The 26,416-nt window shown below is 35.8% G+C and overlaps 6 protein-coding genes and 1 long non-coding RNA gene across 7 annotated transcripts in view; 3 read left to right on the forward strand and 4 right to left on the reverse strand.

Moving 5' to 3' along the window:
- Positions 1 to 10: 10 nt before the first annotated feature.
- On the reverse strand, positions 11 to 10,876 carry LOC135684463 (uncharacterized). Its single transcript, XM_089114932.1, has 10 exons — positions 10,710 to 10,876; positions 9,018 to 9,245; positions 8,687 to 8,763; positions 7,859 to 7,958; positions 6,148 to 6,396; positions 5,173 to 5,243; positions 4,403 to 4,487; positions 3,683 to 4,065; positions 3,241 to 3,322; positions 11 to 2,050 (listed from the first exon to the last, which is right to left on the reverse strand). The coding sequence occupies exons 1-10, from the start codon at positions 10,747 to 10,749 to the stop codon at positions 1,830 to 1,832; spliced, it is 1,536 nt and encodes a 511-aa protein (XP_088971058.1). The 5' UTR covers positions 10,750 to 10,876; the 3' UTR covers positions 11 to 1,829.
- Positions 10,877 to 11,648: 772 nt separating this feature from the next.
- Positions 11,649 to 13,187, forward strand: LOC135692388 (uncharacterized). The gene is made up of 2 exons (XR_016145177.1): positions 11,649 to 12,155; positions 12,566 to 13,187. It is a non-coding gene; the product is annotated as an uncharacterized LOC135692388 (long non-coding RNA).
- A 2,214-nt stretch (positions 13,188 to 15,401) lies between these two features.
- LOC135684205 (pseudouridine-5'-phosphatase) lies at positions 15,402 to 18,271 on the reverse strand. Its single transcript, XM_065199658.2, has 3 exons — positions 18,131 to 18,271; positions 16,298 to 16,516; positions 15,402 to 15,978 (listed from the first exon to the last, which is right to left on the reverse strand). Exons 1-3 carry the CDS (start codon positions 18,201 to 18,203, stop codon positions 15,566 to 15,568), a joined length of 705 nt encoding a protein of 234 aa, XP_065055730.2. The 5' UTR covers positions 18,204 to 18,271; the 3' UTR covers positions 15,402 to 15,565.
- LOC135684204 (octanoyl-[acyl-carrier-protein]:protein N-octanoyltransferase LIPT2, mitochondrial) lies at positions 18,248 to 19,705 on the forward strand. The gene is made up of 2 exons (XM_065199657.2): positions 18,248 to 18,824; positions 19,485 to 19,705. The coding sequence occupies exons 1-2, from the start codon at positions 18,248 to 18,250 to the stop codon at positions 19,703 to 19,705; spliced, it is 798 nt and encodes a 265-aa protein (XP_065055729.2).
- A 669-nt stretch (positions 19,706 to 20,374) lies between these two features.
- Positions 20,375 to 20,710, reverse strand: LOC148957720 (ER membrane protein complex subunit 6-like). The gene has a single exon (XM_089115062.1). The coding sequence runs from the start codon at positions 20,708 to 20,710 to the stop codon at positions 20,375 to 20,377; it is 336 nt and encodes a 111-aa protein (XP_088971188.1).
- Positions 20,711 to 23,091: 2,381 nt separating this feature from the next.
- Positions 23,092 to 26,416, reverse strand: part of LOC135684201 (uncharacterized) — a 32,617-nt gene continuing 29,292 nt past the window's right edge. The window contains exon 33 of the mRNA XM_065199651.2: positions 23,092 to 26,028. Coding sequence (XP_065055723.2) covers positions 25,789 to 26,028 — 240 coding nt within the window. The 3' untranslated portion in view covers positions 23,092 to 25,788. The remainder of the gene's footprint in view (positions 26,029 to 26,416) is intronic.
- Positions 23,272 to 25,389, forward strand: LOC135684207 (small ribosomal subunit protein eS25). Its single transcript, XM_065199660.2, has 3 exons — positions 23,272 to 23,332; positions 24,049 to 24,147; positions 25,081 to 25,389. The coding sequence occupies exons 1-3, from the start codon at positions 23,330 to 23,332 to the stop codon at positions 25,336 to 25,338; spliced, it is 360 nt and encodes a 119-aa protein (XP_065055732.1). The 5' UTR covers positions 23,272 to 23,329; the 3' UTR covers positions 25,339 to 25,389.

Genomic DNA, 26,416 nt, shown 5'->3' on the forward strand with positions numbered 1-26,416 from the left:
ACACACAGGATAAATAAACAGGCTTTCCTTTTAATGGAAATCACAACGATTCGCAAAACAACCTCTTTCTATATAAATGCATTCAAAAACTAGTTAATATCCAAAGTTTTAAATATTGTATAGGCCATCATCAGTCAACAAGACGTGATGGCCTTTGGTTTAAATACGAAAAGGAGGATACAAACACAGGTGGTGAACTAAAAGGTCAGTCTTTGTTGGAATGTAACACGAATGTCTTTATGACTGTGAAGTTCTCCGTTGCACTGTACGGGTAATATGACAGCTTTTTGCAAAGCTAAAACGCTGACCGTAAAACAGACGGACTTGTGGCACTTTAAGCAGCAACTTGGTAGGATCGTTTTTGTACTGGGCGAAGGATTAAGTAGAAGAGGGCAGGAGAGCTTCAGCCTTTTGGCACCTGATTCTTTTAAAAATCGAAAAAGTTTGATATTTCAGGTCAATGGAGCCTCTATCTCACAAAATTTGTCGGAAAATTAGTCCCCCTAGCCTTCTGTCCTCCCCCCAAAATAAATGTCCACCGGTCTTTGGAATGGGTAACCAACTTCAAGTTTCGCATCTTGTAGCATTTCCATACGACTGACGCTTTAGTTCAACATTTACAATCTTCTATGTGACAAAAAGTAAAAAATATCTTGGAAATAAAACAAGGGAATAAAACAATACAACATGTACTTGAATCAAATATTCAATGGTATTTTACACAAGAATCGGTAGGAAAGAATAAACTATTATTTTAACGAGTTAGCCGATGAAGAACCAAACGTTTGGACTGCTAGAAGATGACCGCTTGAAATGAATTGAATTTGTTCAGGTGACAGAAAGGAGGCCTCAAATGCACAGTGTCACAGAATTATACCGATATTAACGTTGCGAGTTTAAGTGTGGTACACTTGATGTTATCTTGTTTTATGCCTTCATTTCACCTTCTGCTTTTCATTGGCAATAAATATATCGTTACGAAATTTTGTGTGCCTGCACATAGAATATAGATGGCCAAAAATCAGCAGAATTTTGACAGCTATATAGCACTCCGTAGACTCGAGAAAGCTCGATAAAGGGGTTAAGGCTTCAAGTCACATCCAAAACATCATGGTCTTCAAATCCTAAGCCTTTCCTTTCAGCTCAAAAGTTGCATTTAATGTACAAGACTGGACTGACTGTCAATACAGCAATTAAGTTACTAAGATAGCGACGTTTAAGCATCACACTTAAAGCAATATATTATTTTCCAGATAGAGAACCGAGTAGTTGGTTATAGAGTAAGGATATTTCTACCCGTCCTTTTCTGGGCCTAGATAAATGGATGAACTTCAAAGCTTAGAATTGAAGTAGCAAATGTTCTATACTTACATGATGATACCTTGAAAATAAGTAATAAACGAATACCATGAAATATACCAACTGGATCCACGACAACGAAAGTGGGAGGGAACGAGAGACTTATTTCTTTGGCTGAAGTTTTCATCAACGAGATTATTTTAGAGAGAAAATGGGTCTGTTTATCTTGAAAACAAAACAAAGAAAAGGTTCAATGCTGTAATCATTACTAAGAAAAAGGAGAGAGTTGTGTTGATTTGGGAGCTGTATTTTAACTTATTAAGATTCATTGATTAGAATTAAATAAAAGCATTTCAAGCAGACATCTCATTAAACTTTGAATAAATTTTGCTGCTCTCTAAACCTAAAATCGGATCTTTTGTAATACAAGCAAGGCTTAATAAATAATGTTTAAATTGGAAAACGATCTACCTAACTCATTTTTGCAGGCTTCTGCGAGCTAATTTCTTAGACAAAGTCATGTAAGTCGATCACAAATCATCTCTAAATGAAGGATCTGTTTCTTCATCGTAATTCAGTTCAATTTGATATGGAAGTCCATCCGCATGCTTATTCCGTCGCATCTTTCGGTAGACAACGAAACCAATGAGAACAGCAACAACAGCAACAACAGATATAGCTACGAGAGCCGACATTGCAGCGCTTAAAGTTGAATGTCCACCAGGTGGCCTTGGTAGTAATGAGTCTTTACCTAAAATTCCCATGAAACAAAACTCGATTTCATTAGGAGGCTCAAATTGAGCACTAGAGCTTTGTTTCCACTAGACTTACTCCATGAGCCTCTGTTTCGCTACTGCCTCTGTTGCAGCATGCTTCCACATTGCAGGCGCTACAAGCTTTGGGCGCGGGGTCCCATCATGCAGAGACGCGGACAAATTACGCGCGCTTCCTGGTGTTGATGTACGACAGGGGTGGGTAAGATTTTTGGAGAGTGGGCCAGATCCTTCAAACCCTTTCTTTAAGCGGGCAAAAATAGGAAGCCCGGATTCAATAGAATTGTAATGTGATAATATTAACGGAAACTTTTCATTTTCGATTCAACTAAAACTACAATTACAAATTTCACTATTACAAAGGTAATTTGCAATTGGCTAGCCTGGTTTTACAAAGAAAAAGACTATTGCAAGCTCAAAAAAGAAATTAAAAAAAAATGAAAAAGCTTGTTTGTCCTTTCCACCCAAAGAATCTTTGATATGATTTTATCACCTCGTGGAGCACAAAAATTCTTTTCCCGGGCCGGATTCTGGCCCGCAGGCTGTAGGTTGCCCACCCCTGTTGTATAAGAACATTAGCTGCTTGATCCAGTCTTTTTTAGATCAGACGTTGCTATGCCGCTTTTCCGGTGACATTAATTAGAATATGGGAAATTGAATAAAAAATTATAAATCTGCATAAGACCTATGGGATGATGGCAGTGACATTAGAGCTAATGGCAGGACTAGGAGGAAAGGGGGGACACACCCTCCATGGCAGGATCAATTTTGCACTTCGTCCAAATTCAATAAAAAATGATTGGCGAGAAGTAAAGAATTTTGACATGATTCTACGATGTCTTCACATAACCATAAGTTAGTCAGCGAGGTTCCCAAAAATATAGGGTTTCCTGTTGGCAACAGGGCTTTTTCTGACAATAAAAAGGATATGACCTGAAATTTTTATTTGATCCTCCCTCCCCATATCCTACTAGCATGCTCCTTCATTGATGCCGCTGGAATCAACATAGCTTTGCTTTAACAAGCAAAACAAATGCGCATGGCAAATTGATAAATTTTTGTTAACATTTGTGTTTAGGAGCTTATGATCACTTCTAAATCTATGAAAAACTTTTTAATTCGATATAGAAATTCGAAAATATAAAAATACAACAAAAGAAATACTTACAAAATGACAGAGAAATTTCTTCAAAAATTATTGGATTGACATACATCTGTTTAGAACCTCTGTTGCCATAGTTACGGTCGATCTAGAGAGGAGGTGAACAACAAGCAAAAATGACATCAGGTTCTTCATTGAAAAGAAAACAATTTGAATGTATGGGAGACTACTTCAAAATTAGAGTTTAACGATATTAGTGGGTCTAGCCACGGTCCTTGATTCAAGCTTTTGAAACCAGGGTATAAAAAGTTGGGCGCCAATTTTCATTTCTCCGGGACACGTAAAACCTCACGGTGGGCTTGATCAAATATATGTCTACACATACAAGACACTTGTGTCTATCCTTGCCACGAGCACATGCGACGCGCTGTACGTTGCAAGGTTTTAAAAGCTAAGCAAATATAGAAGACAAGAATAATCTAAAAACAAAGCAAAATTAATCACTTACAAAGATATACATCAAATTTCGATCTTCCGTATGCCTGTGGTGGTGAGTGATGCCCAAATCCAAATCATAATATCGCTCAATATTCACTGAAAGATAGCCACCAAACTGTGGAATATAACCGTTCACAATCGGAGGGACTTCACGTGCTACCGCTGTTGTTTTGTTTATTCCGCCAAAGAAAAAGTCGCTATACAACCGATTATTATCGAATTCCGCATGCAGTTCGTCTTGCAGGTTTCCCATCCGCATGACAATTTCAACTTTGTGCGGTCGGCCGCATTCCACCACTGTAATATCTGTGGTCATATTAACTGTCTTTTGATGGCCAACAAGCATGTTGGAGAAGCAGCGTCGACTGTTCGGGCTCAGAGCTTCGCACTTGGCTGTAATCGAAAAAAAATCAGTTTGTAATTGTAAAGATTGTGGAAAATGTTTCAAGGAAAAGCCAATGGAATTCGCCACAGGCAATGTTCTGATTTCAAAACAAAACTATTTGTCTTTCAGGCACACCCAAACATATTGGAAAAATTATTTCAACAGTTTGATGTTGACAATATTATTTACGTTAAAACAACTCCCATGCTAAATGCTGCATGAAACTTCCCATTCAACAATTGTCAGGTGTATGATAGAAATGAAAAAGCACCAATGGGAGCGTGTTAAAAAATCCCTTTGGGCATCGGCATTCTTTTATCAAAGAACTTTTATCAGTGAACTTACACGGTATGCACATTTCACCGAGCTCTGGGAAATAGTAGTCGTTGATTAATTGAACTGCTGATGAATCAGTACAGCCATAAAGCATCTGCAACGAGAAAAATTAAGACCGTAACTCCAAGGCTCATTTTATGATCACAATTTCTGAACAAAGCAACATAACCAAACAACATTGCTTGTGATTTCCCATTGCTGCAGCTACTTGAAATATAACTCATGTTTCTAATGACAAATGACACAATCGACACAATTAACGGTCGTTAAGTTTTCAATATAACAGAAGTTGTCAATAAATCTATCAAAAGGCACGATACCTTGCCCAACTGCCTAAAAATACTTAGGTATTTGTGTATTTAGATGCCTGGAACCTGGAAATAGTTCACGATTACATTTAAAAGGAAAGTAGAAAAGCTATTCGAGCCCCATCACCCATGAAGGTGGCTATAAATAAAGAAAATTCGAGTAAAAACATATTTTTTAATGAGAAGGGTTGTCAGAATTTATTGGTCAACTTACTATGACACTTGAATGAAGCGCGGTTTGATAAAATTTGGCAACTTCATTAAAAATGAAAATATGAGAAAATATGAGAGGTTTATCCTTGGGTAAACCAGGTGAATTAGCACCAGAGCCTCTGTTAAAAGATACTTCCAATCAACCCCCAACCCTACCCCTTCAGGATTAACATTCTTGTGAACGCCGTGCAAAAAGTTGTGGAATTTCTCATCAAAATTCTTGCTTGGTTGGATAGATAGAAACATTACATCACTTACTGTCACCGCTAGAACGTGGTTTTCCGAGAATTCTGGCACAACATCAACTTTAAATCCACAATTTGCCGACTCTAATTTTTAAGGATGAAAAATTGTAAATATGAATAACACAAATCAAGAAAACAATGATTCAACGGAAGAGCAGTACCCAGAAGAAAGCCCCCACTGTTTTTGAATTATTTTTCAAAGATTGTAAATGAAAAGTACTATAAAACCTATCACTGCAATATCACATATGAATTATTCCTTACAAAATCTTGAACTTTTCTTGTATTGAACTGTCAAAAGTATAAATAGTTAAAACTTCGGAGTTGTATAAATCACACAAAGCAATTTATAAAACACCAATATCAAATTAAAAACAAAATTTCAAAATATCTTGTCAATCTAACGCAGTCTGATTGGTGTTTCAAAAACACAATTCTTTGACAAATAGAGCATATGAAAGACATTCTATGACAAACTACGTGGCTAGATGTAGTTTTTTTATATGAATAATTAATTATCAATTGCAAATTTAAGTTAACACCATTTTTTACTTACCTTAACAACATTTAATACATAAATCAATCGTTACAAGTTTAACTATAATAATAAATACCTTATTAATTTTAAAGTTGATTGCTAAAGTTGTTATTGCATTTTTACACTATGGTTACTCAAAAAAGTCTAAGATGCTCAGGTTTAAACATAGTCATAAGACAAACCATAAGTTGTACTTATAAAATCAACATAAGTCAATGAAGGGCTGGCAACCAATTGTTAGTCGGTGACTTGTTCTTTAAAGGCTTTTACGCAACTGGCATGCTTTGCGGTAGCTGTTTTCTTACGAGTGGAAAAATGGATGGTATTTGGTTTTTACATGAAGTACGACATTAGGCCAGCTATGAAAATAAATTCGCAAAGTATGACGGTTGCACAAGAGCCTTTAATGTCCCGTTAGGAATAATACATCTAAGTATATACTGGACTTACCGACTGGAATAAATGAGTCTGTTTTAGAAGCTGTGAACTGCCGAATGATGTGTGTGTTGTTCTTACTTGGAAAAAGAGCAACAGCCCAATAGCTCATGGGCATGGTACAAGGATCCACAGAAATAAAGAATATCCCCTGACTTGATTTATCCACGCTTGAACTTGGCTTTGAAATGCAAAGTGTTGAATAATTTCCTGTCCGTTTTGATTCTTGACAAGCAGGCGATGGGTAAAAGCTGGATCCTGAGACTAAGATAATTATAATCATTGGAAAATTATCGGTCACCATGGCTTTCTAAGTAATAGGGATACCACAATACATTAAGCGCCCAAAATATCGAGCGTTAATATTTTCAGACGGTTGGGGCATTCGAAATTTCTACCGTCCGAAACTTTTTGTGGTCCAAAATTTTACCGTATAAATTCTTGAGCACTATAGAAAAAGCACAGCAAAGTATTTGTTATTTGAATAGAATGTCTGGCGCACAAACATTTAACTAATGTATAACCTTTTGTCAAAAATTGACAATTGTCAACATCGATATGATTATTTTGTCTCTTTTTTGATGTTGTTTGAAATGCAATAAAGAGTGTTTTTGTTTAGTCCAATTATGTGAAAATCTTCCAAAATTTCGTTAAAAATCATCTAAAATTGTTGTCTGAAATTTTTGGCATCTAATGTAATTTAGATTTTAAATGGTAACTTGAACAACACTTTCTGATAATCTTTGGCAATTATATTTAACATATTTTTATCAGCAATTGACAAAAAGATCTTCACATTAACCAAAGATAGCAAAGGATAGGAAAACAAATCATATAAAAGATTTGATATTTTCAAAAAGCCTCTATGTTTGGCCAACAATCTTCATTTTTACAAAATGTTGAGCCACCCACTAAAACATGGTGATATCCAAAACAAATTCTAATTCACAAACACATGGAAGGCTCAAAATATTCGCTGGCTTTGCAGATTTTTGAAGTCTTCCAAGTAATTCAATTTCACATTTGATAGCCAAAAGGCAATACTTGACAGATTGAGAGAAACAGTTTGAGAGAAAAAAGCCTATTTAATAGAAAATTGTATGAACAACTTGAAATAAAATTAGCATTTCAATATGCAATAAATGCTGAAAAAAAGTTTACATTTCCAAGTCCATTCTGGACAGAAAATGTTGAAGGTTTCCACTTATTTTACAACATACTAAAAGCTTTTTCGTCTGACACTCCTCAGAGCATAAAACGTCAGATTAAGGTTCCGAAAGAACACGATGGAAAATATATACCCAGTTGTGGATCGAGATAGGCCAATCAGAAAAACGCAAGCACAAGACCAGTATGGTTGACCAATCAGTACCGTGAGCCTAAAGAAAAATTACCACTGGAGTCCAAGAAAGAAAACGAACTCCTTCTGTCTACACAATGGCGGCTTTTTCGTTTGTATGGAGATCGACTCCAAAACTGCTAGATGGAAGGACCAACAGGCTCTGCAAATTATCCGAAACATGTCGTCATTATAGATGATTCTGACGTCTGATTCTGCCATTTTATGCTCTGAGGAGTCTCAGACAAAAAAGCTTTTAGTATGTTGTAAAATGTTTGCTTTTTTCAAAGCCATTTTCAAATTCTGTACCGCAAAAAATTGTTTCCACTTATGCAAGTAACCATTTATTCAATAAGAAAATCTAAAATGAGCTATCTGTATACTCACAGGAATTTATACATCGTCCAAATTTCTGTGTGTAAAAATACAAGTTCAACAGTGACCTTCTGGAATTAACTCCATTATCAGTAAAGTTTCCAAGCGAAAGCTACAAAAAATAGCATTCAAGACCATCAAGTTAAAAACCATTTTACCCTGGAAAGTTATTGTATTTCGCTGTGGACACACCTTTTTTCGAACTATTGGCTTGTTCAAGGGTGTGTCTTATACATGGAAAAATAGACCTTCCCACCATTTCCTTTTTTAAGGCAAAGGGTCATTTTATAGACAAAATATTATGATACTTGAAGCATTTATTCTCTTAATTCAAATAGCCACACATTGTAAATATAACAATGAATTGGTAAGAACATAGAAGACCACCAAACCAACAGCAGCATCTCAGTCCCCTGCCTGACCTTAAACTTTTGCTCTTTGTAGATGGGATGTCTTTTGAGAAATCAGTTGCATTTATTGAACAGCAAGATAAATTATAAACCATTGTCATTTCAAAGCAAATATCCAACATAAGGTCGACTAATTGTCCAAAAAATTTCATGTTAACTGAAAATACATGATCACAAAAAGCACATAAATCTTGCTTTGCGTATTAATTTCAAACACATAAATACAACACTGGCTATGACAAATTTGCAACCAATTATTGCAGGACAGTGAAGTTGTACAATATAAGGATTCCCAATAGAATTAAATATTGGCCAATCATTTTAAATTCTAGAGATCCTGGAGTTGCCAAAGCTTATACTAAGAACAATTGTTCAATGAAAAAATTAGAAAGTTACGAAATTGGCCAAGAGCAATCTGGCCATGACTTACATCAATATGGAGATGGCCACGCATAGCGCCAGCTGAGTGATAATGCATTTCTATCATGACGCCTACATCAGTTCTACCTGTGAGAAAATTATGAATTGCAAGTAAAGCAATAAAATATACCAGGAAAAAAAATCAATTGGTGCAAACTTAAGACAAACTCTCAACTTTGCACTATCATGTTCTAAAAAGGCTTGAAATATGTTCCATTTGGTGAGGCTTTAAAAGTGTTCAGAGGTGGAACAATAATTACTACAATGCAGGCTGAACTCACAATAAAAAATTTAAGTCAAAACTGAATTAGACATTCAATGAATGCAAAGATTAGACTTACCAAATGAGAGAGGTTTTGAAATGTCCTTAGATGTTGTTATGTCATACTTCTTTATTGATTGAGATGTGTTTATAATTGTTAATCCAACTGGAGATACTGAAAATGGATCTTCCATTTCATGGCAGGGTGAAACAGAGACAAAAAAGACAGCATCGCCATAAATACATAAAGCATCAAATGCTCCCAGTTTACCACAAAAGCTTGCCAAAGATGTTGCCAATACTGATGCTAAAATAATATTGATAAATAGTATATAATGAGATATATTGAGGTACCTTTCTTGTCAAAGAAAGCTAACATGCCTACCAAAGATTAAATCTTGGGACTGCTTCTAAAAATATGGTGATATTGCATGCACTTTGCAACGATTACTTTTTATCAAAAACATTGCAGTGTTGCCCCAGGAATCATCTTGAAATTAAAGCATTCGTCATTTAGGGAATTGTGTGACACAAAATACAGATTAAAATGTGGAAAACTCTCTGTGCTGGTCGAGTGAGATGAAAAAGCCACTTAATCTACCTCCCCACTGTTACCATTGTAAGAAGTAATTTTTAGATTAAAAATGTGTTAATAGTCTACTATAATTTTCTTTTGAGATCAAAATAATAGAAGTTTCTTTATGGGTGTCTATAATGCTTTAAAGACAAGCTTTATAATACTTTGATATGACAAAGTTTAAAAATCAGACGGAAAGCTGGTAACATCAATAGTACTGATATTACTGCTTTTCCGCATGATTTACACCAGAAGTTAGAAATTGCACTCCTGGATGAAAAATTTAGCATTGAGGCGTATAATCAGCGGCACACATCGAAAAAAATTTATAGAGAGGCCTGGAGGGGAACATCAGATAAAGATCCAAATAAGGATGGTATTCAAGTACCAAGAAGGATAATTTTATAAGTTAGAATTAATAGGAAACAGAAACAGCTCTGCATGACACAGGTCTTGCCTGCAAAGCATGTTGATCTAGTGTGAGCATTGAAGTGCACCTTGGAGAGCAATTTATTGTGCCTCTAAAAACATACTAATTGTATTGCCACAAAGCAAAATAATGTTAATTAAAAATAACACTGAGCAAACTTAAAACCCCTTTCAAATGACAACATTATTATTTTTTGAGAAAAATTTAATAGCAAAAGTTAATGCCACAAATCTGTTGATGACACTTTACATCTGGCTGCCAATTGTGACATTTCATATCAAGGCCACATCTACCCAGGTCTGCACTTTAGTGCTCCAGCAGGAGAGCTAAGCCCCCTGTCGATGCCAAGAGAGAAGGAGCTTGCTGATCTCTTCAATATTTTTATAGCAACATTTTGCGTGAGAGCCCCTTTTGTTCTTATTTTAGCAACTATCATTATCATTGAATTGGTACAAGTCGAACATTAGCATGAATTTAATAATAAATAACTCTCTATTAAATATAATAAACAGAACATTGAGGTATGTGACCTCATCCACGTGGATGTTGACAATTAATAGTTTCTGAAGGTTGGTGCAGGACCAATCTTTTCAACTCGAATAAGTAGTGATGGGAGAGTATTTTGGCAGATTCTCGCATATGACTGCTGACATGGAATGGTTAGGGTAGTTTTTATTTTCATTTAGCAGGAAAGGCGATTGTGCGCAAATTGCAATTGCGAGTAAATGTGGATTAAAACAACCGAGATACAAATAGCTTCATACCAACAATGAAAATTTGAAGATTATATACTCCTTGAATCATCTTTGAAATGAATTCCGTCCTCCAATAAGGTTCAAACTCATCTGAATTTAAAATATAACATCAGCACCAATGCCACACTTTAGGCCCGGGTTTCCAATGTGTACGGACAACAGCAACAACTCATCTAAGACCACATGGAAACAAATTTCAATACCGTAAATCCTTGAATTGCCCCCCCCCCCCCTTCAAAGAAGCTCCCCGCCTCGAATTAGCCCACACCCTAGAACTACAATTTGTCAATAAGCCTCCCCCTCGAATAAGCCACTGCTACGGTATTAGAACCCTTGAATTAGAACCCTTAATTTGACGATTTTTACCACCTGAAGTTGCCCTTGGCGTTTTTTTGAATTACACTCTTTTTTACAAGAAACAAAGGTCGATGTTGAGTACTCCAGTTTCTGGACATTTCAATACTCGTTGATTCATAAGAGTTTCTTAAATTATGATGCCATAAATGATGTTATGAAATGTTCGTGAAAGGGCCCGCGCCACGAATTTGAAAGGGGGGGTCAAGGCTAAAAAAGCAGGAAGCCAAGGCATCTGACCCCTTATACTAAAACTTTAAAACTACTTGCTTCGCAAAAAAGTTGGGGGACCAGACCATGACCATCCCGGCCACCTGGTGGCGTGGGCCCTCCGTGACTTTTTTTATCACGTCAAGAGATTCGCTTCCGTTCTGATGCTGTATTCAGATGCGGGAAGTATATTTTTATCCCTTGTGTCTTAATTTCTAGGCCAACAGTGCAATCAGGCTCTTGGATTTTACAGAATCTCGTTGTTCTCAGTTTTATCGCGATTTGATAGTTTCTTAATATTTTTGCTTCGAGTACTGATGAAGTTTCTTATTTTTTTCTGACTGTCCACTACTCATTTCTTATAGCCAGTTTCTTAAAAAAATGTCTTAAAGGGGAACTGAAGTGAAAAATGAAAATCATTTAATTAGTAGTTTTCATCGTGCTGATTTCGAATATCGACACGAAATTAGTGTTTTACTTTTCGTTTTCCTGCATTTAACGCGCAAAGTGTGAAATTTCTCCATTTCTGTGGCGGAGAGGTCTGGAGACAAGTTTCAGGCGCTGACGTAAAGTCGTGGACACGTGCCCCGAACCTAACGAAAACAACAGTGTAGTAGAGTGAATCGGAGGGAGGGAATTTGGTTAGTAGGTAAAATTTCAGATCGCAATTTTCACGACAGCTCTTCAGGAATGACAACAGACTTAAGATCGAGCGACGATGAAGTGTTTGGAGCATGTGGTGGTGAAGTACTTGCCCTACCAAGGGCGAACGGGACCTGCGAAAGTGGCGATGAAGATTAGCCTAGGCTCGATGAGATCCCAGAGGATGAGGATGAATTATCTCCCGCGACGTGCTCGTTTTGTTGGTAGAAATGAGGAAGTAAATAAATGGTACGTCGATCCTTGTTTTTTTTCTTGCAATGAAGGCAAGAAATACTCAAACTCAATTTCCTTATTTCCTTATAAAAAGTAAGATACAACAGAGAATGAGTAGGCTTCCTATTATAATCTTTCCATTTCTAAAATCTGAAATAATAAGGATTATTACATGTTACAATTTAATAAATATTTGCTTTGATATAAAAACGTTTATACATAGTTTGATGTGTAGCACGGAACAGGTCGACCTAATCCACTTTTGGTTTAAAAGCTGGTTTGTTTTGTGTACATTGACAAGTATTATTAAATCTTCCTGCAATTCAGATTTTTGGACTGATAATTCGAAAATGTCAAATATTTAATAGAATTGCATAAATATGCCTAAAATAGAATAATACCTAAAATTATATCCACTTTGCTAGGTATCTACAAACAGTGGCCGATCAATGTATGGTTTGCTGGTTTTTGGGTATTTGTGCTGGAATAACTGGACAACTTTAAGTATGCATTTATCACAAATGTAAAGAAAAGAACTTTAGTCAAAGAAGACAAGAGTTTCAAAATTCTGCAGAGAGACAATGAAAATGCAAAAATCAGCTACCTACTACATATACAGTGGAGAACATGGTTATATACACGGGGTTATTCAAAAGGATCAGACTTATAGTTCATAATAGCAAGAAGAGAAATTTGTTGAAACTAGTGGGACAATGGCCAAATCTTGTCAGCCCTAGGCCAAATCACTAGATTAGTCACATCAAGGGGGGGGGGGGGATTGAGCAAGGCTTGATATTTTTAAGATTCCTAAGGTGTACTTTTCAACATAGTTCACTCACATCGAAATGTGTAGAATAGTTTGGATTTGATCAAGATTTTCTCTTACAATAATGGTCCTGTACCACCTTCTTGGTAACATTTTTTATAAATAATCAGAGGAAAATGTTTTACCTTCAGGGTACAATGTTCTGTTAATGTATTCTGTCACTGCCTGTTGTTTAGATACACTGTTTTTAAATTTTGAGAATGAAGTTTTTTTGTGCCCAATGGTTGTATTTTTCTGAAATTCGCTTCAACTCAACATTTAATAAACTTGGAAACATATACATCATTTAATGGTTGTGCTTTAAATCCTCCCCCTTTATGTACATCCTGGTATGAATTGTTTTTTATGCCTGGAGTTAAATCAGAAAGTGCTTTGATATCATATTCTGTAGACAAAGCATGAGAAATCATGTTTGAAGGGGTATTTCTGAAGTGGGGGACCACTTTTATCATTTTCTGCAAGTAAATTGTGTTTGGTTTGCCAAGTTTCATGGCTGTATAGTTAACATACTAACGTATTCTGAGTACTGGGCACAAGTATCAAGTCTAAAAATAGTACAAGGGTAGTTCTGAGGATGGGGACCATTTTTGTCTTTTTCAGCAAGTCAAATTGTGTAGATTTCCCAAGTTTCATGGCTGTATGGTTAACAGAAATATATTTACCATACTATTGTATTCTGAGTACTGGGCACAAGTACCCCAGTCCAAAAATAGCAAGAGGGGCATTTCTGAGGGTGGGGACCATTCTTATCATTTTCAGAAGCCAAATTGTGTCGGTTTGCCAAGTTTCGTGGCTGTATAGTTAACAGAAATAGATTGACCATACTGACGTATTTTGAGTACTGGGCACAAGTACCCCAGTCTAAAAATAGCACAAGGGGCATTTCTGAGGGTGGGGACCATTTATATCATTTTCAGCAAGTCAAATTGTGTCGGTTTGCCAAGTTTCATGGCTGTATAGTTCACAGAAATAGATTGACCATGCCAACATATTCTGAGTACTGGGCACAAGTACCCCAGGCTAAAAATAGCACAAGGGTTTTTTTTCCCAAAATGGGTCTATATTCTATCTTGTTACGCATATCGAATTCTGTATTTTCACCAAGTTTCATGCTTTTATCACAATTTTCACGATTGTTACCTGTCATGAACCTTATCAAACTCACTACTACATTTCATCAAAACATCTCTTCGTGTCCACCACTTTACGTCACAAGGTCACGTGACACAGTGGTCTGACCGCGTTCTCGCTCCGCCATCGATGAGGGCAAATTTCGACTTTAAAAACTTAATAACTTAAAAACTACATAACGTATTTAAAAAATTCAAACGGCTTTTGAATCAGCACGGGAACCTTTATCAGTGGTAAAAAAATCGTTTTTCACTTCAGTTCCCCTTTAAAAAAATCTTTAAAAAAAATTCACACTTTTCGTAATAATTAATTAAATGCTCGTAAAGGAATTCCTACAAAAATAAACGAGGTCTTTAATAATGTCTACAATAATTTTATAAGCCCCCCTCCCTGTATAGGCCCCCACCCAAAAAATATAAAAAATAGATAAGCCCCAGGAGGCTAATTTGAGGATTTACGGTAGGTCTAGAATTTCCTTTTCAAGGGCTGTTGTGATTTACAACTGGCGAATACAAGTTTTTTGCATTCATATTCTCAAAGTTAAATAGCTATTTGCCTTTTCCTGTATATTTTATTGATATAGCACCCAGTATGACAACACCCTGATCAGAGGGCCTTTGATAAGGGTGGCCAGGGGGAGGGGCTATGGCCCCCCACTTTTCTGCAAAACAATAGAAATTTTCACAGAATCTTTTGTTATAGGTGCTAAATTTTCCCTTGTCCCCCTCTACATTCCAACCTGTGTCGGAGCCCATGGATAATTTAATCTTTCAGTAGCTTTCTGTAGTAAAGCATTTGTTATAATCCAGCTGTTACCCCCCCCCCCGTCATGGGCTTGTACTTGTCTTGGCCTATTGATCCCCTTGGTATCGTTCTCATAATGTCTTCAAGAAATCTTTTCGGAAGTGTTTTTCAAAACTACATTTTTGGAAGTTTTACGTTGAATAAAAAAGCGAGAGAAAGCTGTCATTTTCAATTTCTTGTGACATTTTTGTTGAAAAGTCACCTTTCATTGAAATTGGGTGGGGTCCTTCCCCGTTGTTCTTCCTGTTTGTTTAAGAAATATATATCAACAAAGAACAAATGTTTTGATCAGAAGTGCCAAAAAACAGTAGTTGATCAACAAACTGAAAAAGGTGCAAGCATTTTATGACATTGATTTTTATTTCAAACTCTTGAAAATGCAGCTGGTTCCCCCTTCCCTTTTCCAACCAGCTGTTGCAGAGAGAAATTATGTGGTCAATTTTTTGCCAGCATAGCAAAGTTCTTGAAGCGTATTCAGAGTATAAAATGTAAATGAGAAATAATATTTTGAATATTCATTCACAAAAAATTGACAAAATTAATCTAAATATCATAAAATGATAATTGCTCTCAATAAAAACAATCTTTACCACTGTATTTCCATGACCTTTTCCAAATAATCTAATTGAATCAAAAAAATTCAGTATATTTCTTTGAAGGTTCCTTATGCTTCTTCAAATGCAGGGAAACCCCAATCCTCTGGCTTAAAATTTTCTAAAGAACCTAAAACTAAATCAGCATTGTTATACATGCTACTGTCCATTCTTTCATCAGGAACCATGACAACGGCCATCCCAGCACTCTTTGCTGCAATCACTCCATTTGGTGCATCTTCAAATACTAATACACTACCGGGCTCGGGAGTGTCTTTGAACTTTCTTGCAGTAACTAAGAACACTTCAGGGTTAGGCTTTCCATGCGTAACTTCTGGATCATCACCTAAAGTCTTGATTTCAAAGAGTGAAAAAAAGTCCCTATGATTCTGTGTCTTTGTTTCAAAGTCTGTGGTAAACGATCCTGAAGCTAAGGCAATAGGAATTTTGCATTTCAGCAAATGCTTTACTAGCTTTTCTGCACCTGAAGAAATACAATGAACAGAAGGTAATAACATGAAAAAACTGCAATATATTTGCTTCAAATAATATTTTAATTTGCTAAAAATGCAACATGTTTCTGAAACTCAGAGTCAGCAATGAAGAACAACAATCACCAAAAACTATAGAAAGAATGACTACTGAAGTGAAAATTTATGATCCTATCAAATTTTTTCCAAAATGAAAAATTATTTTTAGTTTTTTTTATTTGTTGATAGGTTTATCATAGACTTTGACACAAATGAAAATAGCTGTAAGGTTGAATTTGGATACTTCTGAACACAGAAATAGGAGACTCTTACCAGGCAAAATGTTACAAGTTGGAAATAGTTCCTTTTTATGCTTCTTGGTTTCCTGTAAAAACTCTTCTGGTGTAATTGGAAGCTTCAACTCATCAACAAAAACCTGTGCAGACTTTAGTCCTGGCATTCCCATCATTTTTACTTTAATCTCCCATGTGAAGTTTTTTCCATATTTTGATGCGATCCTTTGCATAATTTCTGTGTATATCCTTTCAGTGTCTAAAAACAGATACAGTTAACAGAGCAATTGTGTATTAAGGCAATGAAGGCCAACCCAAAAAAGGAATTGGGTTAAAATAAAAGTAAATTTTGAAGGAGAAAAGAGCAGTCACTACCACCTAGTAATAACTTCAACCACACATTGGGGTCTCCTAAATAAATGAGGCACCCAACACCTACCCTTTTCCCAAAATATCAAACCCGTCCCTTTTATAGTCATATCTACGACGTTTCCACCCACTCCATCTTTAGTGGAATTTGAATCGTTTTTAACATTTATTTAAGAAAACAACAAGGTAACTGCAATACTTTTAAAATTTCATGATATATACATATTACTGATTAAACTACCTACAGTTAATTTACAATACTATGATAAAGATACTATTGTGCAAAAACTGTAACTATCCCATTGCCTTGCATACTAAAAACTATGAATGCTACTCATTGGTCGCATAGAATGTAATTCAGGCCTTGCAATGAGCCTAAAAAGTTCTAGGAGCTTGATTGATCAAGCACCTAACATGTTCATGCTGTCTACAAATTAAATACAAAAAACCATTTTTTGTTATTGATGATATTTAATGATGCCCAACTGATTGGTCAACTATACCGGTCTTGTGCTTGCGTTTTTCTGATTGGCCTATTTCGATCCACAACTGGGTATATATTTTTCAAACATGTTTTTCGGAACCTATTCTGACGTTTTATGCTCTGAGGAGTGTCAGACGAAAAAGCTTTAAGTATGTTGTAAAATGTTTGCTTTTTTCAAAGCCATTTTCAGATGCCCAATTGAGCATCTAGAAAGTTAAAGGTGCTCAGTTTGTCAAGCGCCTGCTTTCTGCTTCTGACAAGGCCTGATGTGACTGGGGTTAAAAATGACCTTTTAGTTACGGACCAGTTTTGCAGATAAAGGAGTCAATTAAAGTATGTTTTTGTGCAGTTCCTTTGCATAGCTCTGATTACCATTTAGTATAAAAGGTGCATCAGAAGATTACTTAAAAGGTTGGTTAATTCAACAGTTGGTTGTGTTAAATCTATAACTAGCAAGAAGATCTCATTACTGCATGTGAAATTAAGAGCAGAGCATCAAGAAATGCTCATATCAACAAAACGTAAGACACATTGTGTTTAAAGTGTCTTGAAAATTGTACCTTAATTCGTGAAAATTTAATTTCCTTAGACAGGCCTGGCCATTTGAGGAGAGCCATAGATCTTGCTCCCCTCCAGTCTTTTCTCAAATGCAGGTGGGGAGCTACAGATTACTCCCTGAACTGCTCTAATAAGTAAATTAGGGGGCCTTAGCCCCCCTCCACATTTTTGCAAAACAATAGAGCTTTTTTCAAAATCTTTTGTTATGGGTGTTAAATTTTCCCTCTGGCCCCCCCCTACTTTTCAAACTTTGTCTGAGCCCATGTGTATGAGTTTTGAGGCCACAACCTGAAGATCATACTAAAGCAAAAAGGTAAGGGGGCTATAGCCCCTAACACCCCCTGCCTCCAGCGTGCCTGTAAATTTCCAGGTTTTGACCATCTTTGGTTGACAGATCTGAAGTTATCAGACGTCAGCTTTCCTTGATATGATACTGTCAAGGAGCTAATAAGTCATTCTTACCAATCAATAGGCCATCCATGTCGAATATAACATGGGAAAAGTTTCGTTTTGGCTTCATTTCCTTTCCTGTCATATTCTTTCCTTGCGTGTAAACCAAGCTCCTTACTTTCTTTTTCTATGTCTTTTCTGAACTTGCTGATGGTTTCAGATCGAATCCACATCCATCGGACATGGCAAATACACACGAGGCTGCCACGCATCAGAGACACTCTTGATATGGCGGCTTCAAGATTCGTTACTGTGAAGAACTTAGGTCGTATGAGTTATGGACCCGCAATCGCTAAGATGAAAGAAACATGCGAACAGAAAGTCGCCTACCGAAAACGAGTTTCCTGCAGTGAGCCAATGGACATTATATACATCGTGGAACATCCCCCAGTATATACCATAGGGACAAGAACGCAACTCTACTTAGGCCCATCAACAACTGATTTCGAGAGGACGGATGAAAAATTGAAAAAACTCGGGGCAGAGTTCTATAAAACAAACAGGGGTGGCTTAATTACTTTTCATGGTCCTGGACAATTAGTTTGCTATCCAGTTTTAAATTTGCGCAACTTCAAACCGAGTGCAAGATGGTACATAAATCGGCTTGAGCAAGTTGTAATTGACACTTGTGCAGACTTTAAAATTAATGTTGGAAGGACAGCGGACATCGGTGTATGGACCGAGGATCGAAAAATTGCCGCAATTGGTTAATATTAATGTTCTTTTTTAAGATCAGTATTATTTGCAAAATTTAAACTATTTTGGTTAATCAAGTTACAGTTGAAAAGGTCATGAAAATGAAAAATGTACCAAGATGGTGCTGGAAAAAGGTTTTGTAAAAGTTTAGAAGTTAAGAAACAGTTCTGAGAAAAAGGCTTATTGTTCAAATGAAAATTGAATTGAATCAAAGGGGATTACTCCCCAAAATAGTACTTAAAACATACAATGAATCAACTTGCTTTAACCAAATTTTAGGCTTTATCATGTTGATACACCTAACTTTTTTAGCCCACAGTGCTCTGCAATCCTTGGCGTGAAGTGCTGCCAACTTGCCAGGGTGGAATCCATGTAAAGCTCACATCTGATATACACCATTAAACAATAGCAATACAATGGGAAATCCTTAGACCATGCCAGATAACTCTGGCATAATTTACATGGATTAAACACTGCTTCACTTGTGTTGCCCACTGTTGCTCTATAAATAAAACAGTGTCAACTCAAGTGAAGCTTCTCTCATTTGCATCCATCAAAGGAATTTAATACACTATGATATGACACAAATTGACTGTATCTGTGGTGTAGCCAATGATACAATTGATGGAATGAATATTCAATGTGTTAACCTGATAAAAATTTCCTTTAGGTGTCCATGTCAGCAAATACATTACATCTCATGGTTTAGCTCTAAATTGCAACACCGACCTATCATGGTTTGACCACATTGTGCCATGCGGAATTCAAGGAAAGAGTGTCACATCACTTTCCAAGGAACTGAATACAGATATCAAAATAGAAGATGTTGTGCCTATTTTATTAAAGAAATTTCAAAACTTATTTAATTGCCAATTAATCATGTCGCAATGATTATGTAGATTTCAAATTGAAATGAATTTCTTTTCTTTTATAGTATTTTTGGCATAATGACATAATAATTTTGGATAATAATATAATTGCTTAATAAGATTGTTGGTTAAGTTTTAGTTATAATAACTTTGCAAATATAGATTAAATAACAATATCTTTCTTGATTCTGCAAGTATCACATTAAGAGTATGGCCTATATGTTGGGTGGTTTATATACATGGTTACTATGGCATATTTTCTACAGAACAATTTTCAGAAAATTGAATTGTTTTATTCTTATTAAATTCATGTTTGAATAAATTACTGACAAAGTTATCTTGAAAGTATGCAGATAAAACCACAGAAATCCGGAAACAATTTCAAAGACTAAGATTTGCATTTTAACAGAATGGTTGAGCCATAATTATCAATCAGGTCTAAAGATCAAAAGGCACTATGCAAAGACAGGATTGCTAGTACTGGACTTTTTTGGTGGACTTATAGAAATATAGCACTTTATTTACTTGCGATTTGTTCAAAAGACTTAGGTGGGAAGGGTGCCCATATGTTTGGGTACAGCTTTTTGATCTTCTTCATACCCTTATAACTGCATAATATGATATTATCTACTGTATGCTTTAATTAGCATAAAACAAGTGTTGTCTCAAAAAACTCATTTTTTATAGATTTTTAAAACACATGAATCATGCCATACATAAATGTCCACACTAGCAAATATGTGAATAGTTCACCAAAAATTCCAGAAGTCCAGATATTCCATCTTGATAGAAAGTAACGGTCCCAATGCTTTCCAGTCTTGTAGACCAATAGAACTGACATAAGACATGACAAAACAAAGTAAAATATAAATCCCTGAAGGCCAGTTAGTCCAAGAATTCCGGCGGAGGACCCAGAAATGACAGCTAAAAATGCTCTGGAATATTCAATCACATTCATGTTGCTCCTGATGGCAAGTGGGTTATACTTTTCAAACTCAGTGTCTTGGAAAACCTCTTCTTCAGCCATATTTTTATCTGAAAAAGAAAGATGTTCCTGTTAAAATTGGATTAAATATCAAATTTATTTATTTGAGCAAGAATTCCAGACTGCAGATTATGGCAAGTGCACACCCAAGCTATTTCTTCTCTGCACACTTGATAAATGGTGTGGCATTTGAGATCTGGGTGTGACATGGGCGTGTCTCATTGCTTGGGGCAAATGAAGAATTAAGTTTCCTCAAGAACGAAATAATCTTGCATTGGTTTGTTAGTAAAATAACTATCAATCATGTATATTTTCTCATCTTCATTTTTATATGCTTCTTATTTGATATCATTTAAATATCCTTGGGCTTTAGTGCAGTTGAGGACACTAATGTGCACAATTGAGGTGCATACTTATACCAAAGTGCACACTTGCACAATTTAAATTTTTTCGCTCTTTGAATTTTGCTCTTGCACACCTAAGATCTCATTGAAAACTGCCATACTCTGCAGTCTGGCAAGAATGCAATGCTACAGTTCTGAAATTAAAATCCAACTTTGTTTTCTCAGTCATGGATTCTATTGTTTCATCACTTTTCTTAAAAGTAATGTTTCATCTCTTTCTCTATATTAACCTATAATAATATGTTTATCATTCAAAATATACTTGTTTTTTCGTTGTTACTATTATTAGATTACATTACTCAATATTAAGGGTGCTTGGGCATAAAAACCGTTCTGGTTCCTCTCAGCCTCCAGAGCAACTATATATTGTTAAAATTATTAGTTATATGGACCTGTAAACTACTATATTATTACCTTATTGATATAGATTTGTAACTAAATTGCTGAAATGAATTTGAATTAACAGAGATAAAGACATTTGCATATGCCCCTTAATTGCATGCAGGGGCACCTACACTGGGGGGGGGGCTGGAGGGGCAGAGGGGGCAAGAACTGCACTAAAATATAAGAAAGTATTATAGAATCTTATCGATAATTGATGACCACACTATTAGAAAATATTAGAAAAATGATAACACCCGCAAAAAGCGGAAAGGTTGAAAAATTTGTCTGTGACAAAGTGGGCCACAAGAAGGGGAGCGGCAAAGATAATAGTAGATAAACAAAAGTCTTGTTCCCTCAAAAGTACTCCAGAAACCAAAGAAGGATAAATTGGTATTAAACTTAGCAGATAATCAAATCATTGATGGTTGAAGAACTCAGCTGTATCGTTGGCACATATCCATGTTAATATTTTATTATGTTACCCCACCCTCATTCCCCCAACCAGGAATACTCAACACCAACACTGCCCCTCCTACCCTAATCTTGTGCAGGCATCCCTGATGGCGTGGTATCAGGGCATGTTAGGGTAGGGATTTCCTCACATCAATTATTGTAATTAAACACTAACATAACATGTAGTTAGCTTGATATGCAGGTCTGGATTTCATGGCAGTTTTCAACGAGATCTTGGGAGTGCACAAGCTATTACCTGGGAGTGCAAGAGTGCATTTGTGTACATTTGAGTGTGCATCAAATTTCTCAGTGATTCTTGAGTCTGGCACTTTTTCTGTTTACATCAATTTTACATCTCTGGGAAATTTATGATTTAGAATTGAACTATGCTTACCTACCACTACCATCAGTGGCCGTTATTCAAATTCCTAAAACTCCTAAAGATTTGGCAAGTAAAGAGATAATTTGAAAAAAATAATGTTAAAAAAGGCCAAAAACATGATCTCACAAGCAGGGCCACGGAGAGGGGGGCAAAGGGGCCAATTGCCTAAGGTCCTTGATGTCTAGGGAACCTCAGAAAAAAGGAATTCCATTTTAAGAATGGAATTTATTTCTTTATAGTTGAATGATAGTAATCCGTTTAAAGAATGGAAATAACAGTTAAATATGACAATGAAACAATTGAAACAAAGTAATATTGAAACAATTGCAAGAGAATGACTGCAAACAATATTATGCAGTGTATTCTGCAGCCAATATAAAGAAAGGGGTCTCAAAAATTTTCTGCTCACTTCGCTCTCAAGGGTGCCTTCATTTTTCAGTTTTGCCTCAGCTCCACTAAAACTTTTTGCCAGCCCTAATCCAAAGTGGATCACTCAATTTAAAATGACACATTTTTTCTAACCTCAGTTAAGGACAGATTATAAAAGGTCATTTTGCCATATTTGAAAAACTTTCTGATTTCTATGGTCACATCAAAAATAATGCCCAAACCACGCCCATCTTTCGGGTGTGTAAAAGTGCCCCCATTATTTTACAAAAATCTCTCGGAAGTGCAGCTGCCATGGAATCCATACTGGTTGATATGCTGAAAAAAATTTGAGTTTCTTTCTGAACTCTCGTTGAAAATTTGGCCAAAAATTGAGGTTTTGCAAAACAACGATGGCAATAACAAAAAACACGTACCTTTGAAAATGTTTAAAACAATTTACTTCATAGAATCATCGAACTGCCACAGCTTCTAGGACATAAACTTATACCGGTGTTTCTAAAGCTTGTCTCTGTTTTAGGCACTGATCAGTGGTTTTAGGCCTATTTCATATTGAAACTCTGAAGGGTCTGGATTACAGTCTCCCCAGGCCTCTCAAGGAGCCGCGTGCGACTTCTTCTCTCTTTTCGTGTTTCCATAAGCCTTAGAGCCATGGTGAGTCCGGGATAGAAATTTTCATAGAAGCTGTATATTATCAGCTCTGTTATACCCTTGAGTTTAAGAAAGTAAAATCTAAACACTGTTCTGCCAGGTTTAAGTCATTTACTATGCTTCACCCAGCTGCTTATTCTAAAAATGTTAATTAAAGTTACACTGTGAAACACGTAGCCATTTTGGCCTAACATGTGACGTCTCTTTGAGTTCTTCCGTGCTTTTAAAGTGTCTGGCTTTAAAACAAGCGTTCAGAAAATTATGAATTAAAGTATTAATAGAATTTTTATCCCATTCATTTCTTTTTTGAAGGCTGGTTTTACTTGCAATGAGCTTTATTTAAGTTTGGGATCTCGTTACCAGCCAGACTGCAAAGTTTGGGATCTCGTTATTAGATTATTAAAATTTGAGATTTATTGCTCAAGCGTGGAAAGCTGAAGTTAGATTCATTGCTACCCCTTAGTTATTCATCCTAAACCTCAAACTTTTCTATGAAAAAATAGTATTTAGTTTAGTAACTTCTAACAAAGGCACTGTTTTGAGAAACTATATGAAAAATCACAGCTCTATTAAAAAATTCCAAGATTATACCCAAGCAGCATCCTTTTTTCACCAAGAAATACCTAACGTTCCCATTTATCTGTGTGTTGAAGATTAACATTTATCAGGAACTGATTGCCTTGAATTTAAGGTTTTGACGATCCAAATTTTGTCCCCAGCCTCCAAAACAGCAGCAAAAGGGAAAGGGAGCCACAGACAAGGGTAAAACCCAGAAGAAGGCAAAGCCAACAGGATCTGGTGGAAAAGCCAAAAAGAAGGTTTGTTCTGAGACATTTTTCTGTTAGAAAACTGTATCTGAGTTTTATCATTTATTCCTTTATAGATTTCAATGCATAAGTTGTTTCTTGTATGACTGTATGACTGTGATGTAAACAAAAGGAATGTGTAAGCAGGCATTCAATTTAGATTTTGTTTTTCAAGTACCATATAACAGTTAAGCGCTCTTTGAGTTCTGGATATCAAAATCAGTGTTTATGAGGCATGGAGTCTGATGGATGTTTTGCTGTTTTTTCTGTCTCTATGGGTAGGCTTTTTCGCTCAGGTCTGATGAATACTCCTGTATTCAATTAATGCGATATCAATTATCTTATAGCTTCAACTAACTTTTCTTAAATGTTTCAAAATATTGATGTCTTCACAAGAATATACACATATCCCTGAACACATTAACCTTTCAATTAGTAAAGTCTTCAATTAATTGTTGAAAATTTTCCTTGGACATAGTTCACCTTGCTTGAGTTGAGAATTGGAACAGATGCAATTCCTATTTTTTTCATGCTAATTTTGGCAAGGAAACAATCAACTTTGAAAATAAAGAATTGATTCACAATAACTACATTTTTTACCTTAAGGTATTTGATTAAATTGAATGCAAAGATTATAAGTTAGCATCTGCCTATTAAAGCCCTTTTTTCAAGAAAAAGCCTCCCCCCTTTTAACATTCTGTTTGCATTAATTTCCCAAGTAAAGCTAAAAAATTGTTTTCCTGTTGAGTTTGGAGAAAGGTATGGTTGTTTTCTGACAAATATAGAGCCCTGACTGCCTCTTTGTGTTCTTTTTTCCAAGTGATCAACACAGTGATTTGTTAAAATTATTCCCTTTTTTTTATGTCAGAGTCCTTTACTTTTGTATTATCAACGTCAATTCTTTAACATCAGCTCAATTGAATTTTTTTATTATTGCTGTTATAGAAGTGGTCAAAGGGAAAAGTCAGAGACAAGCTTAACAACTTGGTCTTGCTTGACAAAGCCACAAAGGACAAACTTTATAAAGAAGTACCAAGCTATAAACTCATAACACCATCAGTTGTTTCTGAAAGGCTGAAGGTCAGAGTTTCTCTTGCCAGAACTTGCCTTAAGGAGTTAATGGGAAAAGGTCTTATTAAAGAAGTTTCAAAACACAGTTCTCAGATGATCTACACAAGAGCTACAAAGGAAGCTGCGAAATAACTCAATTTCCCATTCTTATTCTGAAATGAATATTTGTTGACAAAGACAAAATCTATTGTTTTTCTTGCATCTGCTGATCTTTAAAAGAGGGAGAGTTACTGTAATATTGAGTTTAGATGTCAGTTTTAGTGTGATATGGTTCGTTCCAGCTGGCCCCAAAAAAAATAAAGTTTTCTGTTCCACGATTGACATTGTTAGAAAAATATATGAACATTCCAAATTTCCCAAGTTGATTGTCAAATGAAAGGGTGATTGAGTGCTTATAGCAAATGAAACTGTTGCTTGAAGGAACTTCTTTCAAATTATGAGGATATCAAGGCAAGGATAAATGTATTAAGAACATCACAGACTTGACCAAATTTTACATTATTATTTACAACTTTGTACATTTACCACTTTACAGTTAACAAACGCCCAATAATTTACAGATAAATCAATTTATAAATTCATTTACTCAAACCCATTGGCTCCTTCTCTTGGACTGAGAAGTTGATTGTTCACTGCCAAGTTTGGCAGTTCAATTGTTGATGTCACGTTGTGATTGACAGCATAACTCATTTTCCGCTGTCTCCTCTGTGAAAGTAAAGATTCCTTCAAATTGTTTCCAAATTGCCCAGCTCCAGCTAATGATAATTTCCTGTCAGTCTTCCATGGCATGGTGTTCTGGATCTCTAAATCCCTGCCTTGAGACTGAGGGAAAAGATTCAAAATTAAGTTAAAGAATTATAATATGCACCTGACTGACATTTGGTTCCAAGTTGGCTTAGGGTTTGCAATAACAACAAATCGATATATAAAATTGCAGTAACCGAGTGATATTGAAAATATATTACATAATGGCACGGGATAAGTCAATTTGGGTCATCCCCTGTCACATCAAATAAATTTGGTATTGGTTCAAAACTTATGAACCAAGTTGAAATTATCATAACTAATTTATTAATTCAAGTCTTTCTTTTACCGTGTATATTTCATTCAATTTTCAGTCTTCATTGGATCCAGTTGGATCCAATTGCAAAAATTCATAAAATTGGGCTTCTTAGACGACATCAATCATATTTTCCATTTTTTCCAACAA

The sequence above is a fragment of the Rhopilema esculentum genome, chromosome 21, assembly GCF_057945365.1.
Source record: "Rhopilema esculentum isolate cy_ngs chromosome 21, ASM5794536v1, whole genome shotgun sequence".
Lineage (NCBI taxonomy): Eukaryota > Metazoa > Cnidaria > Scyphozoa > Rhizostomeae > Rhizostomatidae > Rhopilema > Rhopilema esculentum.